Here is a 23157-nt window from a genome sequence, read left to right on the forward strand (position 1 = left end):
GAAAAAAAATATTTCAATCCCTAATCAAATACCCTCATGTTTAAATAAATAAATAAAATGTATAAGTCATCGCAAAGGTAACATCTTAGAGAAAAAAAAAATTATATGTAGAATTACCCCACTCCACAGGGACGCTGAAAGAAAGAAAAGAAAAGAAAAAAAGCATAAGTAATGCCCTCGAATCCATCTTGAATATGACATGAAACTTAGAAGAATGTGATACGGGCTAGAATATTTAGGACGAAATGTTATTGTTGTTGATGACTATGGTTCAAAATACGAAACAAATGAAATGAATTCGGACTCATTCTTACCACGCAAATATTCTTAATCGAATTTATTTAAGCTACGAATGGTCAAAGATTATAAAGTTACTATTCACACTATGTGCGAATGGAAAAATTATTTTGCAGGGGTTATTCATACTACGTGCGAATAGCTAAATTATTTCAACGAAACTAATCGCATAATGTGCGAATATTCTCCGATATTAGCACATATCGGGCTATTTCAAGGTCAAACAAATCGCTTAGGTAGAGTCCTTAAGCGATGTCTATTTTTCAGTGGTGTCAACAGTTTTGAATCTTTGATAAGTCGATAACAACGAATTTCTATGATGCAAAAATTTTCTCATACGGCAACTCGAAATTTCATTCATAATTTTAATTTTATGAATGAAATTTCGGGTTGCAGTATTTAAAAAACATTGCATCTGTCACTTTTACGTTGCTATGTAAATCCACAGTTAATACAACGTATATTTTCGAGTTATTAATGATTTAACTGTGCTGGCAACACTGAAAATAGTGGACGTCGTTCATGAACAATTCCTTATTTCGTCAAATTCAAACCAAACAACTTCAGTAAAATCGAATCAAACAACTTACTGAAATCATTTGTATACATTTGTATGGGGTTTCATTAGAAAAGTAATCACACGTACTATTGAGCCGAATAGGGACTTATTGTGTTTAAAATTCATCGACACTGAAAAATGTGCAGTTAAAGTTATCAACCGAAGACTTACACTGTTCTTACTGAAATTTCTCGATGTACACAAAACGTACATGGTCGTGTAGGGTATCATTTGACAGGTAATTAAATGTGCTTTTGGGCCAAATATGGTTTTATGTGGTTTGGATGCATCTACGATGAAATAATAGTTGAAATGTTTAGGTGTACATATTTTATCATAGATGAATTTAAACTTAAAAAGACCCTATTTGGCCCAAAAGCACATTAAATTACCTTTCAAATGATACCCCACACGACCATGTACGTTTTGTGTACCCCGAGAAATTTGAGAAAGAACAGTGTAAATCTTCAGTTGAAAACTTCAACTGCACATTTTTCAGTGGCAATGAATTTTAAACCCAATAAGTCCCTATTCGACTCAATAGTACATGTAATTACCTTTCTAATGACACCGCACACGACCCTGTACGGCTCGCGTAACTGGAGAATTTTTTGTAAGAAAAGTGCAAGTTTTCGGTTTTTGATCAACTTTCACCAGCCACACAAACTTCGAAGAATTTTTTTGAAAGTGGTTTTGGCTTCTAGGGTCGAATACGTTTCTAACCACATGTAAAAAGGTCCACTGGAAAATGCATCCGATTTCGGTAGGCGGTTTTTCAAAAAAATCCCTCGGATGAATTCAGTTTTGGCTATCAAGGCAAATACAATGTGCGAATAGCATTTTCGTTTATTCAATATTCAAGATGGATAGACGCTCTAATCAGTCTTACCCAAACAATATTCCGTTTTCTCAGCTATGTCGCTCTTCGTCTTGTTCCATTTTCCGACGCATTTAAGGTGCCTAATGGGAGTCAATTTGTCTGAAAGTATTACGGAAAATTTGTCACCATTAGTGCAAAGTATGATTGATTATTGTTTCACGAAAAGCTTGTTTGTTTTACACAGAGAAAAGCAACAAAGGGGGAAAAAAATTCTTTTATAAGAAAATGTGAAATCAATCATCCGCCCCCCGGTTTCGGTCTATCGAAAACCTACTTACGCACTTACGGTATACCCTTTAAACTTCAGCGTTTACTTTACGAATTAACACATTCTCTCCCCCTTATATTGTATAAAATCTCGTCATTTCCCATTTTACATATCCGAAATTAATATTCATTCGCATATACATTAACCAATATGCGCGTTCGTACACCTCCAAGATATCATAAATGTTTTCAGTTGATATTGCAAAATGTTATCCGTCGCCGTATATACTCGAAAACACTTTACGAGTTTGTTCACATTATATACTTATCTCCCAGCTGTGGAACCTTTTCTTTTTCCTGTGCCATGGTAAATCCGTTTTACCCTCAATACATAAATATCAGTTTTAGTCAAGGATAAACATGACATATTACCTGTTGGAACTAATTAACAAGTTAGTTAATTAGTTAGTACCTTATCTATATTGTGTGTGATATCGCGTGCTAACGTCAGTGAAACGTGTATACCATGCAATATTCTCACGCTTTAAAATTCATCTGGATTTATTCTACGACATATTCCACCACCACAAATTTTAATCGCTCATAACATTGTCAAGTGGAAGCATGTACTTGTACTTCTTATATACACGAAATAGGACGTGTACTCTGTACACGGAAGTTGTCTGAATTTTCTCTACACCATCAAACGCTCACATGTACTTGGTGTTTAAGAAACCACTTAAATATTCACCCGAAAAATAAGAGCTGTGCATTTCCTACGTGGTGTTTGTAGCCTCCACTAAGTTGTAGTATATCATCAGATATGAATGAAATGCTTTATTAAATTAGCCCCTCAAGAATAGAAACACATATCCGACGTAAAGCATATATACATATATACATATATACATATATACAAAGCAACCCAGTCCGATAGCCATGAATGGAGAATAGATATATATAGAAATGGGAATGTTTAGTTTGTCGAGTCATTTCAGATTATGCCATTGCGAAGATAGTGAACCGAAAATTGACAGAGATATCATATATTCTGTATGGGATTACGTGGTGTGAAATTTGAAGTGAAAATGCTTGGGCTGGTGGTCATTAAAATTGTTTGTGGCATCTGATATAGTCCGAGAGCGAATGTTAGTCTTTTATGTGGAATTTCTATTTATGGGTACGTTTAATTGCAAGAATTCTGTTCAATCATTGTTGTTGTGAAGTCGGTCTAATCCAATGTGTCAGCCGAATCATTAATATTATACGCATTTGCAGGGTGTTGGTGAAATATCGTAGCAACAATTCAATTAATGTTTAAAAAAAAGTCCGACAAATTCTATGATGCACTTTCGGGATTAATCGATGATATGCTGGCACTCCTAGCTATACACAAGACTTGATATGTGTCAAAATGTGTAACCAAGGTCGTACAAACTATGCATTACACAGACATTGTTGACTCAGTAGCTATACTGATTTATTGCTAACAGCAGTATTAACTCCGTACCAACCTGCTAATTTACACAAATGTTGGTTCTACTGCTTAATAGATTAGACTGGTTTTTGTCTTCTATCAAGTATTATCTCAATAAGTATTATCGACTCTCACTAGTCTCAGGACGTGTACCAGCACTCGGACACCTACTGTTCTTACATTGATAAACTTTTTGTGAAGACTGTGTTTTAACTTTTTCAGGTGTGCTGCGCAAAAATTCTTATTTTGTCCACTCAAATGCGGTGAGATGATGGCATTTGCCTTTAAATATGAGAATTTAACAATTTAGGTTAAGAAATATGTATTTTCTCGTCGTGAAAAAAGAGTGATAAAACAGATATTTTCTGACCCGACCCGAGTAAAAAAAAAAGTGAAAGTGAGACCCCTTTTGAGACCGTTTTTTTTGTATGGAGGTGAGATGTCTCTTTTCGACCGTTTGAGACTGGTTTCTTCTCATATACTGATGAATTGATGATGATGATGATTGCGAAACCGATGAGAAGTCTCGTTTTAAATCATTTAATAGACTGTATGAGACGGAGCGAGTGGTCTCTTTTTACATAGTTTACGAGACCAACTGAGTGGTCTCTTCTTCTGTATTTTGCGAGAACGACCGAGTGGTCTCTTCTTCTGTATTTTACAAGACCGACTGAGTGGTCTCATCTTCTGTATTTTACGAGACTGACCGAGTGGTCTCTTTTTTAAATAATTTGCGAGACCGACTGAGTGGTCTCTTCTTCTGTATTTTGCGAGACCGACTGAGTGGTCTCTTCTTCTGTATTTGCGAGACTGACCGAGTGGTCTCTTTTTTAAATAGTTTGCGAGACCGACTGAGTGGTCTCTTCTTCTGTATTTTGCGAGACCGACCGAGTGGTCTCTCTTCTGTATTTTACGAGACTGACCGAGTGGTCTCTTTTTTAAATAATTTGCGAGACCGACTGAGTGGTCTCTTTTCAAAAATATTTATGAGACCGACTGAGGGGTCTCTCTTTTAGATTATCAAAATATTTTTGAGACTCCTTGAGAAGTCTCTTTTGAGTTTATTTTTCGAGATCCTTTTGAGGCCATCTGAGAACTCTCACTTTCTTTTCGATATTTTCTGAGATTCTTTGAGAAGTCTCTTTGTAGTTTCTTTTCGATATCCTTTTGAGGCCATCTGAGAACTCTCACTTTCTTTTTGACATCTTCTAATGACCATCTGAGAACTCTCATTTCTGTTTTCCAAGTGTGAGATATTTCATTGTCTTTAAGCTGTTAGTTTGTTCCTGCATTCACAGATGGCACAGTTTTTAATTTTTTCTTATAATTCGCTGAAATGATAGAAGTTTGAGTATTATTTGATTTTTTTTTTACCTTTTTTTTTTATTTCGTGATGTATTTTCCGGTCACCACTCCAAGTACTAACCGCGACGAATGATGCTTAACTTTGGGATTCGACTGCCAGCCACCTTACCCGTGTTGCTAAATTGGATATATCTACGTGTAGGTCTTATTTCGAACCGTTGTTACAAAAACTTTGAGACCGAACGAGTGGTCTTTCTTGGATTATTTTTCGTTGGATTTTACGAGACTGGCCGAGTGGTCTCGTTTTGAATATTTTACGAGAATGTAAGAGACCGACCGAGTGGTCTTTCTTGGAATATTTTTCGTTGGACTTTACGAGACTGGCCGAGTGGTCTCGTTTTGAATATTTTACGAGAATGTAAGAGACCGACCGAGTGGTCTTTCTTGGATTATTTTTCGTTGGACTTTACGAGACTGACCGAGTGGTCTCGTTTTGAATATTTTACGAGAATGTAAGAGACCGACTGAGTGGTCTTTCTTGGATTATTTTTCGTTGGACTTTACGAGACTGACCGAGTGGTCTCGTTTTGAATATTTTACGAGAATGTAAGAGACCAACCGAGTGGTCTTTCTTGGAATATTTTTCGTTGGACTTTACGAGACTGGCCGAGTGGTCTCGTTTTGAATATTTTAGGAGAATGTAAGAGACCGACCGAGTGGTCTTTCTTGGATTATTTTTCGTTGGACTTTACGAGACTGGCCGAGTGGTCTCGTTGTAAGAAAATATTTCTTTTAGATGATGAGACCAACTGAGAGGTTTCAGAAAAATGTTTTTTTGGACTTTAGATACCGTGAGAGAAGTCTCATTGCAAGAAAATATTTTTTTAGATGATGAGACCAACTGAGAGGTCTCATTTCAGAAAAATGTTTTTTTGGACTTTAGATACCGTGAGAGAAGTCTCATTGCAAGAAAATATTTTTTTAGATGATGAGACCAACTGAGAGGTCTCATTTCAGAAAAATGTTTTTTTGGACTTTAGATACCGTGAGAGAAGTCTCATTGCAAGAAAATATTTTTTTAGATGATGAGACCAACTGAGAGGTCTCATTTCAGAAAAATGTTTTTTTGGACTTTAGATACCGTACATGCCATTTATGTAAACTTAAGGAATTTTTAGTGTAAGTTTTTCTCATTTTTTCAATGTATTTTGCAATAACTAATAACAAATGATACACAATATGTGATCGAAAAGAAACAAACTAAAAAGAGATCCGTCGTTGAGTCCTACAATATTAAGACATACACTTTCTTTGCAATGTAAGACGAGTAAGACGGGTAAAATATCTTTGTTAAGTTTAGTGCTCAATTAGTGTAAGTTTTTTCTTCTTTTAAATTTTTATATGTGATAAAGGCACTGCCTGATCGAAAAGAAACTAACTAAAGAAGAGATCCGTCGTTAAGTCCTTAGATATTAAGACATAAACTTTCGTTACAATTACTTTGCAATGTAAGACGACATGTTTTTCATTTAAAAAATAAATAGAAAAAAGACGAGAAAAATCACCCTCTTAGCCTCTTCTGGAATGAGACCTCTCAGTTGGTCTCATGATTTACAAAAAATCTTTCATTGAGACTTATCGGACGGTATCTAAAGTCCAAAAAAACATTTTTCTGAAATGAGACCTCTCAGTTGGTCTCATCATCTAAAAAAAATATTTTCTTGCAATGAGACTTCTTTCACGGTATCTAAATTCTAAAAAAACATTTTTCTGAAATGAGACCTCTCAGTTGGTCTCATGATTTACAAAATATATTTTCTTGCATTGAGACTTCTCGGACGGTATCTAAAGTAAAAAAAAAACATTTTTCTGAAATGAGACCTCTCAGTTGGTCTCATCATCTAAAAAAATATTTTCTTACAACGAGACCACTCGGACAGTCTCGTAAAGTCCAACGAAAAATAATCCAAGAAAGACCTTTCGGTCGATCTCTTACATTCTCCTAAAATATTCAAAACGAGACCACTCGGTCAGTCTCGTAAAGTCCAACGAAAAATATTCCAAGAAAGACCACAAGGTCGATCTCTTACATTCTCCTAAAATGTTCAAAAACGAGACTTCTCGGTCAGTCTCCCAAAGTCCAGTGAAAAATATTCCAAGAAAGACCACTCGGTCGGTCTCTTGCATTCTCGTAAAATATTCAAAACGAGACCACTCGGCCAGTCTCGTAAAGTCCAACGAAAAATAATCCAAGAAAGACCACTCGGTCGGTCTCTAACATTCTCCTAAAATATTCAAAACGAGACCACTCGGCTAGTCTCGTAAAGTCCAACGAAAAATATTCCAAGAAAGACTACTCGGTCGGTCTCTTACTTTCTCGTAAAATATTCAAAACGAGACCACTCGGCCAGTCTCGTAAAATCCAACAAAAAATAATCCAAGAAAGACCACTCGGTCGGTCTCTTACTTTCTCGTAAAATATTCAAAACGAGACCACTCGGCCAGTCTCGTAAAGTCCAACGAAAAATAATCCAAGAAAGACTACTCGGTCGGTCTCTTACATTCTCGTAAAATATTCAAAACGAGACCACTCGGCCAGTCTCGTAAAGTCCAACGAAAAATATTCCAAGAAAGACCACTCGGTCGGTCTCAAAAGTCTCGTAAAATATTGAAAAAGAGACCACTCGGCCGGTCTCGTTCACTATTTATTCAACAATCATCAAAGAAAAGAAAAAGTGAGAATGAAATGAGACTGAATACTTAAGGAGACTGAAATGAGACCGTTGATCATGCTCATTTTACAGTCTCACTGAGAACTAAATTTTTACTCGGGGAAGTGTCAAATTCTCTCAAATGACTGAAATCACCATTTTTTCGTTGATCGATTTAAGTTTCTTCCTCGTGCTTTTTTGACTCATATCGCACACAAAAAAAACTCTGAAAAAAATAGGGAACCTCAATCGATTTGCATCCGGAGAGAAGCGGGCACTCTTTTTGGAAGTTCTCATTTTCTCCCCATACGGTAAACGATATAGTAATTTCCATGCAATATGCGTCGAAAACCGTTCTTTTCATGTTTCAATCACTACTTTAATTTTGTTGATCCGAGACGTAGCCGAGACGTTTTGTTTTGTTTTTTATTACACCAACCGCTTATTTTAAGCTACCTGACTACATTACATTGCATAATATTATAATATTTTGACTCAAGAACAAAGAACACAAAAAAACCGACAAGGCTATCAAAAACGAGGCTACTCACGTACAATCAGACACATTCCACTCACGAATCAAATGAAAGGCAAGTGAATGGACGAAATTGAACAAGATTCTTGGAAGCGTCGACAGCAGTCTCTGAAAGAATACACTGTTCATATCAGCCAGTATCATCATCCGAAAGAGAAGGGAACCCCAATCGGGACAAGAATGAACTTGTAAGCTTCACAGATCTGACAACTGAGCGGAACCTGTTCCTCGATACATCATCAACGTAAAACTGTGAGAAAAAGTTGAAAATCCTAAGCATCCTATTAACGGGTTCGTGCTGTCCATAGTCGGTCCGATGGAACGGAATAAAGAAAAACTCATTATTCCTAAGCGGACGTACAGGGATCTTCAACTGAACCCTCGACCACAACGCAGGGGCATCAAGACAAGACGACAGCGCAATAGATCAAAAATGAACACTGCGGACACATCGATCTAAGTAAGGAGGCAGACGATGATCAGCATCTCTACGCACAGACCTCCTTAACGCAATGGATCTTACATACTGAGAGCGTCAAAACTAGTGCTATAAACATGAAAAATACGGTTGTCGACGTATGTAAACTGTAAATAACTATTCCATTGAGAGGGAGTTTGTCGGGAATTAGTGAAGCGAAAAAGTTACCAACTTGAGGTAACATCTAATTCAATTCGACGTCTAAAGTAAATTATGCATTCCCCCATCGATTCCCATGGTATACTCGTTAATAGATATTTGCATTTCGTGTAACTATATTTTCTCCATCATGAAGCATCGCATTACTCTCGTTTACCTATGTAAATATTACTTTCCAAAACTATTCAATTCCATCAAAAACTTTCCACTATCACCTTATGTATACCTTAACATTATTGTGCTATGAATAAATTATTTAGGTTGATTTAATTAAGGTTACGTTTCTATAGGTGCAGTATATTCCGTTAAGTTACCTTACCTTTTGTGACTACTCATTAGCCGTTGCTATACAAAAAAGACCTTAAGAAAAGGGATGGCAATGTTTCGTAGCAATGAATGGAGAGTGGATTTGTACCGACTATGGTGGAAAATTCAATTCCAATAAAATTTTATGTGAATAAAACCCCCATCCCGACATTTTAGCACAACTCCTGACGTGGACGAACCGGAGAGATGTTCTCACGTTTCGTTTTAAAATATTTATATTTAATTTGAAATGGACTGTCAAAACCAAAAGCGTCTTAGGAATATTAATAAATTTATAAAATTTCATCATTTTATTCCTTTTTCGAATAAATATTTATAAATAGCCCGAACTTTTGTCCAAGACGGCAAGAAGAAGAAGAATAATAATAAATTTAAAGGGAACGTAAAACTCATTAATTCTCTCAAAAATTTCCTATCTTTATTGTTCAATTTCACATTTTCATTTCGAGCTTTGATTAATTAACTTCGATTTGTGTGTTTTTCTTTTTTACTTGCCCCATCTACCCATCTTCCTTTTCCCATTGAATTTTTTTCAGTTCATTTTCTTTTATGAAGAAGAAAAGTTTCTGTTCTGAGGTAGGGAAAAAATTAAGGTAAAAAATTCGGAAGAGGTTTGCATTTAGGGACAATTATATTTGACTGTATTATGAGGATATGATATCTACCGCTATACACATACCGTTGTCCCCGTTCAATCTGAATTAATATTTTCCATATTAAAATTTACTGCCGCTTATAAAAGCGAATCGATTTCCGATGGAAAGATTTAATGGATTTACATTTTTTACTTTTGCCGGAAATGAGTTTGGAAATATTTTAAATTCGTTGACGGAAGGAGGAAATATTTTTTAATATAACCGAAAATAGCTATTTTTGCTACATATGGCGAAATGGTGTTGTCCTATACACCAGATGGTAGATTGTCAACAACAATACAGGTCGCAGGAAAGGCTGGCAACATATTGAAAAAAAATCACTTTAACACTCCAGTGTGCAAAATTAGTTCCTTTGCATATCAAAATAACCGATGAATGCTCATTTCAAAGTACAAAAAAAGTTTATGCATCCACTTGCTGCTTTTATGGAAGCACTCCATATATGGGTAATTCCAGCTAATTTGTGACTGTTCGAAATATTTTCACCAATTGAAATGCGATTTCGGCAAACTTTTTTTTTCCTTGAAAGCTGTTGACCAGACGCGTCGTTTAAGCCCCATATTAGGACGGTGGCCAAAAATCTCGAGGCGATACTACCATAAAAATGTATGCTTGTTTTCAGCAAATTTTTGAAAATTCTAGTTTATTTCACGAAACCTGAACCGATTTCACTAAACTTTTTTTTTTGCTGAAAGCTATTGACAAGACGCGTAGTTTGACACCAATATGAGGTCATTGTAAAATGCGGTCTCGGGGAGATATGACCAAAAAGTGTTTGTTTGAATTCGACATTCCGAGATATTCTCAATAATTCTCAAATGATTTTTGTAAATTTGTTTTCCTGTTGACACGAAATTAAATTTTTTTGAAGATTTTTGGTTCATTCTGCTTTGAAGTAAGGTAAAATCACTTCGACGAAGAATAAAATTCTTGAGTTTGAGTTCGCAAATGAATGATATTGGAGCAGTGAGATGGGAGTTCTTTTTTGATCAATTTCTTCCTTGATACCTCGTTGCGTAATATAGTAAAAAATGTAGGAGTTTCTAGGCTCCACTACGATCTTTTTTTTATTATTATTAAGATAGCTGCCCTTAGCTGGTTAGTAAGGGTCGCGCACGGAGGCCTCCGTTGGGCCCATTGTGCTCGCTATATATTTAGAGTTTACGAGTTACTATCTGTGATGAAACTCCCTGTACTAAAAATGGAGCTCAGGATGTATTGTGCGTAAAAGTTCCTTATCTGGTCGTACAGTATGGTATAGTCACCCAGATATTTCCTTCTGTTGTTTATGAATGCCGGACACCAACAGAGGAAGTGCTCTGCGGTCTCTGCTTCATGCCCACACAGCTCACAGCTAGGGTCTGATCGTTTGCCAATTGTTGTTAGGCGTTTATTAAAGCCAAAGTGTCCCGTCACAGTTACTGTATATGTTTTTAGCCTTGTTCTACTTACGTTAATTAAATATTTTGAGTTTTTATCGTTAATCCTCAAACAGAGCTTGGCTTTCCGGCAACCTGGAACCGAGTACCAGTGTTAGATGAACTCTTTAGCTGAACGCTCTTTAGTTTTTGTTTTAATGTGAGAAGGTGCGATACGCAGTATCGGTTCAGGACTTAACGGAGTGACTGATGACGCCATTTTTGCTAGTTCATCAGCTTTTTCATTACCTAAGATCCCAGAGTGTGCTGGCACCCAAATAAGTTTTACTATGTTCGTATTCGCAATATGGTTAATTTTATCCCAACATTCTATAGACAAAGCAGATTGAAACTCCACGGCAGAAAGAGTTTTAAGCGCTGAGTCGCTGTCAGAGATTATGTAGATTATATTGTCAGAGATATCTTTGTCAGTAATGATGTGACATGCCTCTATTAGACTCTTATTTCAGCTAAATATATTGTACAGTATTTACCTAATGGTAGAGATATGTCAGTATTTGTTTCAATGCAGTGTATTCCCGCACCAGCATTTTGAATTGTATAAAACGTTGTCGCGCTTTTTTATACCATCAACTAGTTTTATACAATTCATAATGAAAGCTCCAGAAATAAAAAAAAATGGCGGTTCTTCAATCATTTCGGGTTTTCTTTACTATTTTTAATTAATTAGAAGTGTCTTGAATCAAATTCCACTTGGGAATATTTGGAATATCGATTTCAATAATAAAATAATGGTCCCAAAGCATCTATATGTGTAAATACTGTGAAATTCTACATCTTTTGTGCTCAGTGTAGAGCTGTTTATTTCATACAAAGGACGCTGTTTGCATGAAGCTTCCAACAGATGACTTGTTCAGTAAGTAGTATGCCCTGTTAATGAACACGGATCAAGGCAACGTTTCATCGTATTTGTACAATTGTATTAAATAGCGTAAATGATTTGTATGTAGAGAATTAGAGTTGAACTTGAACTCGAAAATTTGATAAATTTGTCACAAAAGAAATTTAAATTGATTGATTTTAGATTTTAGTTGTGTGTTGCTGATGATGGAGGATAGATCCTTCGAAATGCATTCAACGTAATTTTGATAAGAATTTTAGAAATTGTATTAAATAAGCCGGTGAAATCAATAAAGGAGTTTAATTATTTTCCAACCAGTAATTTAGCAAATTCTATAATATAATACTCCCGAATGCCATCTTCCTAAGTTTGTTCAGATGTTCGACGCTTAGCTCTTGGATTCATTAAAAATATGATAGCTATTGCGCCTTCAATTCGGAATCAGTTTTTGTTGACGTATTTAATGGATGAATCACGACCAGGAGCATTGAACATCTAAATAAACTTGAGTAGAAAAACTTCATCTGGTTGACAAATTTCGTACAATAAATTGCAACTTGAATCAATATAAAAGAAGTGGAATCGATTAAGTAATATTTCACTACAACACATTTTTAGCGAATTCAAGAGGTAACCAGTAAACATGTGAACAAACTTAAGACGAGAAAAAAACAACATCTGGTCTACTTTTGCAAATATTTTTGAAGAATGTTGACAGCGGTGCGATTACATCAATATAATCCATTTGCTTACGATATCAAAACTACTGCAAATCCATAAACCGAGGTTTCTTTAATGCGAAACCAATTTTATAAATTCAGTGTACTTTTAGTCTGATCACCACATCGACATTAAAAGGAAATTGGTAACAGTTTTCGCAACTTAAACCTTAGAATCTTAGCACAATTTTCAAGTAGATATTGTACGATGCGTTCTGCCGTTGTTATAACTGCAGTGCTTTTTGCACTTCAAGTAAGTCGACAATGGATTCTCCTACATTACATTTGACTAACGATAATTTTCGACATATTCACCGATATTATTGTTTCTCCAATTCTCTCAATTGTCATTTGAAATAACACGGATAATGAGAGTATACTGAGAAACGACGATAAATGACGTTCAATAGGTCGAAAAAAATTTTCTCAAGTTGTACAACCAAATTTTCAAACTAATTTCTATGCCGAATGTAGCGCTTCGGTGGTTTTTAGTATGAAGCTTCATGCAATGACTATATTCAGTTATAAAATCAAGGGTGGTGCTCTTGTAGTTTTTAATATAAGATATACTCTATTCTAGCAGAGAATGACCTTATTGCTATTTTCTTTTAGATTAACGGTGCCTTTGGTATTGCTCAGTTATTAGCTCCGGTTCTTGATCCAGTGTTGAAGCTCCTTCCAATAGATGTGACACGTAAACAATTTTCGCTATAAAATTCATCTTCCCAACTAATGAAACTTTTTTTTCGTTTCAAAATGAAGGTGCGCTTCCCGGAATAGCGCAGTTACTGGGTAAATGCGATTGTGGTGGAACCTCACCAGAGTTTGAGCAAGAAGTTGCCGCTTACAATGTGTATAAGAATTTTACTCGGGAAAATAATGCGTACGATTATTGTTGCCGAGCCGATCAGTTTCCACATATAAGTAAAGCCGTCGCTTGTTTCGCTTTTTGTTTACAAAACAATGTCGCACTCAAAGTTGGACAGCCACTTTGTAAATTACTAACGGCCATAAGCCCATTGACATGTGACGTAGAGAAGAATCCCTGTTCAACTGGTTGCAAGCTACAAAGTTCACTTAGTCCACTTTTAGGCCCAGTTGGTTCATTCCTCGTAAGTGCAACTACCATTATGTTTTTGATCGTCAATGCACTAACATTGTAAATCAAATAGGGATATACGATCGTGAAAGTACTCGATCCTCTTAATGCTTTAGACGGCTGTCTCATACCAGGCGCTGCGCAATTTTACAGTCAAGCCATTAATAACCAACAAGACCGACGTAATTACGGTAACGCAGTAGATCCAGTAGGAGCCGTCGGCGGTATTGCCCTTGTATGCGTTGTTCTTTCTTTCATCCAAAAATGAAGTTTAATAATTTTTTTTCTGAAAAAAGGGCGGATTGTTTGCGATTTTCCGCTGTTTGGGTGGTCCGATCTCACATATGAGCTTGAGCGCTTGGGAAGCTGGTTCGCAGAAAATAGTAGATAACTGCTTGAACAATAAGGAAGCTAAATATTGGAAACAACCTGCCTTGAAAACAGATCAGTGTTAAGTTTATGAAATGTAATCGTTTTGCGCACTAGATGTAAGAGCCGAAAGCAAGTTCGGTAATACATCGTGTGCGCAAAATGCCCCATTTCATAACGTAGCAGGAACAAGTTTTTATCTACTACACAATTCACGGTTGTACATAAAATAATTTGTAAATAACAGTGAAAGTTTGTTATAAACTAGTTTTTTGCTGTTATGTCAATAGAAAGAAAATAAACATATTTTGATTTCTTCTTTTTCATTGAAATTGTTTACTCTTCATTTTCAAATTTCTAATCAACAATTATCGATCTTGAACTCTAGATCTCAGAGAAATGATAAGTTGGTACGCCTGTGGCGAGAGAAAAATCTCTTCTATCTCGCCACAGGCGTACCAACTTACCTGATCTTGATGCGTATAAAGATTTATCATCCTATATTATGTTACGTATGAGTCATGTCCACTAGACCATGCCACTTTGAAATGGAAATCTATTTTTTTTCCGGCGGATGTCTTTGTTCGTACCTAACATCATTGGAAAATCATTGTTGAACAATTTTTTCCAAAAAGTAATTTCCACGCATCGCACCAACAATTTTAGTTTTCCATACGAATTGAATGTTTACCAAAAATAACAGATCTTACAAACACACTTGACACATTGCGCAGAGCCGTATCTACATAATAAGCCAATTAATTTGATGCAAATTGATTTGATTTTTTTATTTGTCCGTCGACACAATTTAAGTTTAATTATATCAATACGAGAACAATTAATTACTTACTAATGCACTATAACCGCATAAAAGAAGGCGGTGTAATTATTGAATCAATTGCACTTTGAGTTTGCAACTACTCTACGAGGAGACTTCAAAACTTATTAATACAACACAGCCCTAGCTTCCGCAATATTTTTTTACAACAATGCAATGGTTCAAACAAAGGATCAGTAGGCTTAGTGAAATATGTATTGGTGTTGATATACATTAACTTGATCAACAAGTTTTCAACAAGTGTGTCTATCAACGCGGTTTAAAATTTTTATACGTTTTCGACAAAAAATGAACTCCGGTAGCGAAAAATCGATTTGGTTGATCGGGGAAGTTACCCCCAATCTTCCCAACGGCTCGGTGACTGTGCGAGACGTTTTGCGGGTGTATTATTTTTACCGTTCGGCGCTCCTGAAACAAAGAAACACGTGCCTCAACAGCTTGGCTAAAGATTTACAGAATCTTTATCTTCAAAAAGGAATACCTATCATGTCACCTAAAGATATTGCTCGGAAGATCAACAAAGCTGTTGTAGACCATGAGTCATATAAAAAAAGCATGTTCCGAGAAACGAATTCACAAAAAAACAAGGAAAAAAAATTTATTGACTTTCTGAACAGTCAATTCGATATTTTTCCGAAGCCAAATTACCACCACAATAAGAAAATGAAGCTACAATCAGAGCTTGAGAAATTGAAGGTAGAATTGGCTGAGACACAGCAATGTGATGTAAACACTAACGATGAGGAGATTGACGATATATCCATCGAACAAGAGCAGGTGCGAAACGATTTCGGAAATGACGACGACGTTGACTTCGAATCGACCCTTTCGAATTACCAACGAGGGAAATTATTGAGTGGATCAACCACCAAACAATCGAGTGTCATGCAAAAAATCATCGACAGTCCAGAAGTATCTTCAGTTCTGGATCGCACTCGTTATACTGCCCCTAAATTCACATTGCTCTGCGCTGCAATGGCCAGAGCGATTGGAGAAAATGTGGAAGACTGCACTCTGTCAGTCTCGACGTGCTACCGCCGCAGAAACATACACCGAGATCGAATTGTCAAAGTTTTCAAAGACGATTACATGTCTTCAACAAAGGCGAATTTGATTCTGCATTGGGATGGTAAAAAATTACCAGACACCACGAACGACAATTTGTCACTGCGTAAAAGCAAAGTCGAAAGACTTGCAGTTGTCGTCAGTGGAATCGACAAGGAAAAAATCATCACGATTGCAAAAACCGAAGATGGAACCGGTTTTGTGATTGCTGACACAGTGCATGAGTACGTGACCGAATGGAAATTGTTGCAGTCGATTGTCGGTATTTGTACCGATACCACAGCATCAAACACTGGCATTCACAACGGATCGGTGGTTGTTTTTCAACGATTAGCCAGTCAGAACTTTCTTTATTTCGCATGTCGACATCATGTCGACGAACTAATCATCGGTGGAGTTTTTATTGGTTTGTTTGGCGAAAGCACCGGACCGAGTCCAGAAATGTTTGAGAATTTTAAAGCCGGTTGGCCATTGATCGATCAAACTTCATTTAAAGTAAGTGTACTGTCTGAACACTACATTGAAAATAATCGTTCGTTGCAGAGATGTTGTCTTTTCTATGTCAACTTTTAGCGACGTTTTAAATATTTGAAGTACCAGCTTTCTAATTAATTTTTTGTTTTTAATTTAACAGCCGTTCGATATGAGATCGTTTAAGACCAACACGTATATCAGTTCACTGAGAGACGGTATTATTACCTACGTGGAATCGGTGCTGGCAGATAAAATCAAAAAACACGAACTGAAAGGTGATCATCGGGAAATGCTCGAATTGTGTTTGATTGTGCTAGGCAAGCCGCTACATAATTATAAGTTTCACGTCCCACACGCATGCAGCAATGCACGATGGATGGCCAAAATTATTTATTCGCTGAAAATGTTCCTGTTTCGACATCAACTGAATCTCTCCAAATCCGAAGTCTTGAGCCTGAAAAATATATCCTTATTTATATGCCTGGTTTATGTTCAGCACTGGATGCAATGCTGTGTCGCAAGCAACGCTCCATTCAACGATTTGGTTTTTGTAAAACAATTGGACCAATACTCTGCTGTGAACAAACAAATTGCAAAGCTCGCAATGAACAAATTTCAGGAACATTTGTGGTATTTGGGTTCGGAATTGGTTGTCCTCTCGTTGTTTTCTGATAAAGTACCATATCCAGTAAAACAACGAATGTTTTCGAAAATGAAAAATTTAGATGATGGACAGTGGGCCAATCGAAACTGGCGTTTACTTGATTCAACTGGTATCGTGAAAAAGGACTTGGACGATTTCGTAGATGCCTCTTCTATGTCAGCCTTAAAATCATTACAGGTCGATATCCAGTTCATGTTTGAAAATGACGCCCAAGAATGGCAGTACCTGGATGCTTATCAAACTGCCAAACGCATTGTCGATTCATTTCATGTTGTAAATGATTGTGCTGAGCGTACCCTGAAGCTCATGACGGATTTCAATGATGGCCTGACTTCAAACGAAACGAAAATGCAACAGGTAATTCAGGTGGTGGAAGACAATCGTGAGAGAATTCCAAACACCAAAAAATCAGTTCTGGCGTCATATCGGAAATTGTGAATTGATTTTAAACCAAAATCAATTTTCATGGAATTTTTTTAAATTATTTTTTAATATTTCTTATCATCAACCTAAGATTGTTACGTTGACCTAGTCAAAAAATGAATAAAGATATAATTTTGTTAAACAACTTAATTAATTTGAATTTATTTAAAAAAAATAAAAAAATGTGATTTGCTTGCTGTTTAACACGGCTTTTTCCTTATATTAACGTCAGAAGAAAATATGGCAAAAAAAATTTATTTACAAGGAAAATAAAGAACACTCGTGCGGTGTGCAACATAGATATTTTGGAAAAATTTCTGCAAAATAAATTCATAGATGTAATCAGCTATCAAAAAAAAGATCCGCAAGAAGAAAATAAATGTTGGACCAAAAAAATGAAACTGTCTAATGTCCACGTAGTGTTAAAAATGCTCGGCGAATGGAGTTGATCTATGATCAAAGTTAATATGTAAGGTCAAATGTTTCATCGAATTGTTCTGGAAGGTTAGTGTGCAACTTTGATAGATAGGAGACGGACGTTTAAAGTCATAAAGTGTTTCCTATCATCAAAAGTATCTGTTGTGAACGACTCGAGTAACACTAGACATTTTTAAGCTCCCTATGACCATTCGACAATCAATTTTTTCAGAAAAAATTTGAACCAACATAATTGTGACTGAAAAATTTTCAACAAAAAATTCCGCATCGCATGTGGCAGATTAAAGTTCTCGTAGGTTTGTCCGTGAGCATCTGCCACTGTGTGACGCAGAGTTTGTTCAAAATTCTGTTGGTTCAAATTTTTTCTGAAAAAATTGATTGTCGAATGGTTTGGAAAACTAGGCCAGCTAATTTCAATTAAGTGGCCTTGAAATCCAATTTTGCGCAACGACGCTGACAGCGTCACCTCTAGCGATATCATTTGTTTTAGAAGTTATCACACATATAGACTGTAGACTGCGTCCAACTTTGCTCTGAAAGAGTTTTCGCCTGGTGTTGTCTATCGAAATTATTGAAACTTCAGTCCCTCATTGCATAAATTTTAAACAACATTTTAATTGTCGTGTGTCGCATAAACGTGATCTATTTATAAACCGCCTTAAAAAAAATTATTCGATGAAGTCGTGCGACCCAGGTGAAAATGAAAGTCTCAAAAGTTCGAAAAACGTAGTCTCATGGTCTCAAATCTATTGTCTTTTGAGACGTGAGACTACGTTTTTCGAACTTTTGAGACTATAATTTTCACCCGGGCGAAATCTCTCTTTTCTCGATAATAGTAATTCAGTGAATCATTAATTAGTTTTTGAATCATTAACTAGTGCAATTGACACGAGTTTTTTACAATTAGAAAAAAGGCCCTATCTTTAAAAGTAAAAAAAAAAGTTTTTTATTTGTTTTCCCCTTGTTTAATGCTAAACTTTTTGGGCTTAAATTAAGAAAATAGAGCAGAGTGGAGGGGCAGTGGAGAATAAATGTAGAAAAAGCCACGTCTCGTACGTATTTGTGACGAATCGAGCGAATGGAGTAAACAAAACTCACAGTCACACTCAAAACTGAAGGGGTCCCTTCACTATCATTATTCAAAATTCCAAAATTTATTGTAAAAAATTCAGTTTAGGGAACTGTGGGACTCAGTAGCCACGTTGTGGGGCGGAGTGTCAAGATTTCCTTTCAAAATAAAAAAAAATCTTACTGAGATTCGCTGTTCGTAAGCAATTTCACAGCGCCGGTTGTTTCCCCATTAGCCTGATAATGGTCTGAAGCATGAACCAAAATAAAGCAAAATTTGATAAAACAAACGAAGTGAAAGAATTCTTACATTCCGCGATATGTTACACCAAAGAAGGGATAGATTTCAATTGATCGCGACATTTTTTCCGTTTACATAAAAGATTACGTTAAACAAAATATTTGATATAATAGCGAGACCAAATTCAACAAAAAGTCCGAGCATATAAATCTTAATTCATTTATCTTCTTTCCTTCCGAAGAATCAAAACCATGTTTTGTTGGGAATGATTGGTCGATCTGAAGTAAGAATCTTAAACTGTGACCGTTCGAATAATGTATTCTTCCTCTTCAAAAATCGTTAAATTTAGTTTTCCAGATGTTGCAAGAATATGTTTGATAAATTCTATTGTCGTAGATAGTAGCTCAACACAACCCACTATCTGCGTTTCTAAACCTTAAATTTATCTAATCCTCCACAAGTATGTGAGTTTACTACATCAATCAATACAATAAGATTCCAGGACGTGGTTATTTACGAACCGAAATCATTCGATAAACAATTTGCTTTTTCTTTTTCAATAAAACTTTAGTTCAGCTGTTTTCAAAACGTGATTGAAACCTCCATTCTGTAAGAGTTCTTTTATGAATTGCTTGCGACACGATACCATTAAGTAACGTGCAATGAAGACAGCGTATACATCATTCTCGTACTTTAGGGTTAAAAGAGAAGAGCTTTTTGTTCGACTTTGATGGCTTTTTTTAGTTGCATACGAACGGATGAATGAGACAATTTTATTGCGAATTTGATATCGGTAAATTATCGATTCTTTTCTGTAGTTACAATCGAATAAATAAATGTTATTGCACTGTCACTTACAATTGGCCACAGCACAGAAAAGCATTGAAAATAGAACTGTAATCTTCGATATAAAATGGATTTTCTTGCTATATATAATTAGCGTTGTGGTTCTGTGTTGTCGGATATTGTAGCTTTATAATTCATTATGGCTTCTTATGAGCATTAAGCTCATTTCGTATTCCGCTGAATTGTTCCAATTTCCCAAGTGAATCCCAAAGAACTCAGAGCTTTTTAAAGCTCGCTAAATCAATAAAACATTGCGACATGTTCTTTTTCGGTTGCTTAGCGTGGAAGCGCAATCATGTGCCGATTCTACAATTAGAATGCTGATGTCGATTGACGAATGCCTATGCCGGAACACTGTATAGTATTTGTAACTATTATTTCGAAGAGCTTTTGAAAGGTTTGAGCTTCTTTTGCATTCCGCTCAAATCTTCCACTTTTAGAATGGAATTTTGAAATATCTCAGAGCTTTCGAAAGCTCTCCGAACCACACAAACAATGCGATACGATGTTTTCGCACGTCAGAGCGTAATCTCTTATCATTTTGCCGTGTTAAAGACCGTATCTCATTTGCATCCTTTGCAAATCAGAAAATTGCAAATTAACAGTCATCGTATCAAGAACGTCTGTCTCTATGTGCAAATATCCATGTCTATTCCAGTGCAGATTTTTGCCACATTGTGGACATTGGTCGAAAGTAAAAACCAAATTAATGCTTAAAAGTGCCGTCCGTGCGTTTTGAGCTTTTTTTGCATTCCCCAGAAATCTTTCATTTTTCGTTTAAAATCACAAAAATTCAACGATTTGGAAAGCTCTCCACAGCACACATAAAGAGCTTTAAACTGCAGACATAGGGAATTTTAAGTAAAAGGCATCGGGGAATCTGGCACAAGCGATCATAGTATGCGTCCTTTCACTACACGTAACGAAAAGTCATGACGGTTCCAGATTCGCCAGATTCGTATGGTGTGCCAGATTACCCCACGCCAAGTAAAAAATTTAATAACTCATCGAGTTTTGACCGATTAGCCCATATGGCCAGTTCGGGTCTGACTAAATCGCTCAGTTTACATTAAGTCTACGTGCCTGAAGCCTCATTTCTCGGATCATGAACTCCACCTCGACTATAATGTCGCGATTACAGTTCTAGTGTTATAACAATACCGGTTTCGTTTTTCGCTTCAAACAAATGGGACATCGTTGCGCTAAATTAAGTCCTTAAACAACCTTTTTATTTCGATTTAATTGCTTTTCCCTTTCTCGTTATAGCGTGTATTATTAATCTCCTATCATTATTATAAACACAAACGCAATAAATACACAGAAAGTATTGTTGTTAATGGGCTCAGTAATATTTCACCGAATGTCGTCGGGTTACACACCGAATTCAACCTTCTTTGTGTTCCATTTTAAACGGAATTTCCGTTTCATAAACGAAAAAAGAAAGAAAGAATTCTCTACCGAAATGTTTGTTAAGTATATATAAGTAGAACGAAATGTCTTTAGTATATCTTGTTACCGTATACACTCGCCTTTGATTCCAAAAAAAAAACTTTTGGATAGAGATCGTGAAAACGATGAAGTAGAAAACGGAGAATTTTTCCGTTTTTTGATGCTACAACACCCAATTTATACTCTTTAAAAGAATGAAGGTATCATATAATTTGACCGAAATAAATTGTTTTTTTTTTCTAGTGAAAAATGGAGCCTCCAAAAACGAACACCAACAACCAAACAACCAAGCTCAACGAACATAAATCATGATAAACGCTGGGATTATAATGTACGAAAATATCGTATATCATATTTGAATTTGCCTACACAACGTAATACACACAGACGCGAAACAAACCAAAAACAAAAAAAAGCGAACAAACGAACGAATAGAGTGTTACCGAAATTTGTAAAAGTGTTTCGTTTTCGGGCTTCGAACACCAAAAAATGTATTGCACATGTTCGCTTAACAATCAATGGATGCACCATAATTCCCATCAAAATATGACAACAGCACCAACAACAGCAAATGGTTGCATAGACATTAGTTCGTCAAACAATTGCACAAACTTGAAATATTCACCACACCACAACGCAATGCGACCGAATCCACACATGATCCCGTGACGATATTGTACCTGTAAAAATTCTTGCTACTACTGCACTTACAACACTCCATCTTGGTTGCCACATTGTCCACGACAATCAACGTCTCAGCCAGCTCTAAACATTACCTGCACAAACGGTGACTGCAAGCACGGACCCCAATTTCCTCAACCGAACACTATGTTGGGACAATCAGCATCTCCGGCACTGTCCGCGTCACCACCTCCAGCTCCAATACCACAACCGCCAAATTATCATCGTTCATCCAGCGTTGGTCTGTGCTCGCGATGTCGATTTGCTATACCACCGACAAGACACGATATGAATGATGATGAACATCATGTGCACCCCGGCGGACAGCCAATTAACTATGGAATGGGACCAAATACGTATACGGGTGAGTTTGTTATTTCATGGAGTTGCATTTATGCATAAATAAAACAGAGCGATTAGGTTCAATTCACATGTAGATGTGCATGTGACCTTGACTGTGTATGCATTTGACTTGTTGGAAATTTTACTCGCATAATTGAATTTGATTTTTCGACAATGAATATTGATGAGGTTGTTGGTCAATTTTCCGGGTCTGTAATTAAAGATGCAGATGCAGTGACACCACCAGGTTTTTAGGGCTCTTGGCATAAAATTGTTCGAAAATTTCGCGCCACTTTAATCAATGCGCCTTAACAAATGCCCTGAATGTCCGTGTGACCCAAGTCAGGGACGAAAAGCAAAACTTCCGTTGCGGTTATTGAGAAAAACACTTTTTGTGGTTCTTTTTAACTCCGCACTCGTTTACAGCGTCACACCTACAATCTAGACAGTACAAGCTGAGTGACCGCGTTCACTTTTAATCGTGAAATATATTACGGGGATGATGGACAATACATGCAACTCGGTGATAAATGATCTTTTAAACCAGCGAGTATTGTCACACTCGTCGTG

At 36.4% G+C, this 23157-nt stretch overlaps 2 protein-coding genes across 3 annotated transcripts in view; both read left to right on the top strand.

The window, feature by feature from the left end:
- Positions 1–23157, top strand: part of LOC119078566 (monocarboxylate transporter 2) — a 116257-nt gene that overhangs the window by 40714 nt on the left and 52386 nt on the right. For both annotated transcript variants that reach the window (XM_037186137.1, XM_037186139.1), the window contains exon 2: positions 21808–22609. In XM_037186137.1, the coding sequence (XP_037042032.1) occupies positions 22393–22609 (217 nt within the window). In that variant the 5' untranslated portion in view covers positions 21808–22392. The remainder of the gene's footprint in view (positions 1–21807; positions 22610–23157) is intronic.
- Positions 12708–14355, top strand: LOC119078579. Its single transcript, XM_037186156.1, has 5 exons — positions 12708–12843; positions 13203–13284; positions 13353–13702; positions 13763–13924; positions 13986–14355. Exons 1-5 carry the CDS (start codon positions 12799–12801, stop codon positions 14142–14144), a joined length of 798 nt encoding a protein of 265 aa, XP_037042051.1. The 5' UTR covers positions 12708–12798; the 3' UTR covers positions 14145–14355.

This window comes from Bradysia coprophila, unplaced genomic scaffold (genome assembly GCF_014529535.1).
Source record: "Bradysia coprophila strain Holo2 unplaced genomic scaffold, BU_Bcop_v1 contig_297, whole genome shotgun sequence".
In the NCBI taxonomy this organism is placed as follows: Eukaryota; Metazoa; Arthropoda; class Insecta; order Diptera; family Sciaridae; genus Bradysia; species Bradysia coprophila.

What these genes read in the sequence shown, in the direction of transcription:
- LOC119078579 (XM_037186156.1), top strand. Translation starts at nt 12,799, where the DNA reads ATGCGTTCTGCCGTTGTTATAACTGCAGTGCTTTTTGCACTTCAA. An exon ending in CCTTCCAATAGATGTGACAC is followed by an intron (nt 13,285 to 13,352) that starts GTAAACAATTTT and finishes TTCAAAATGAAG; the next exon opens with GTGCGCTTCCCGGAATAGCG. An exon ending in CCGTCGGCGGTATTGCCCTT is followed by an intron (nt 13,925 to 13,985) that starts GTATGCGTTGTT and finishes TTCTGAAAAAAG; the next exon opens with GGCGGATTGTTTGCGATTTT.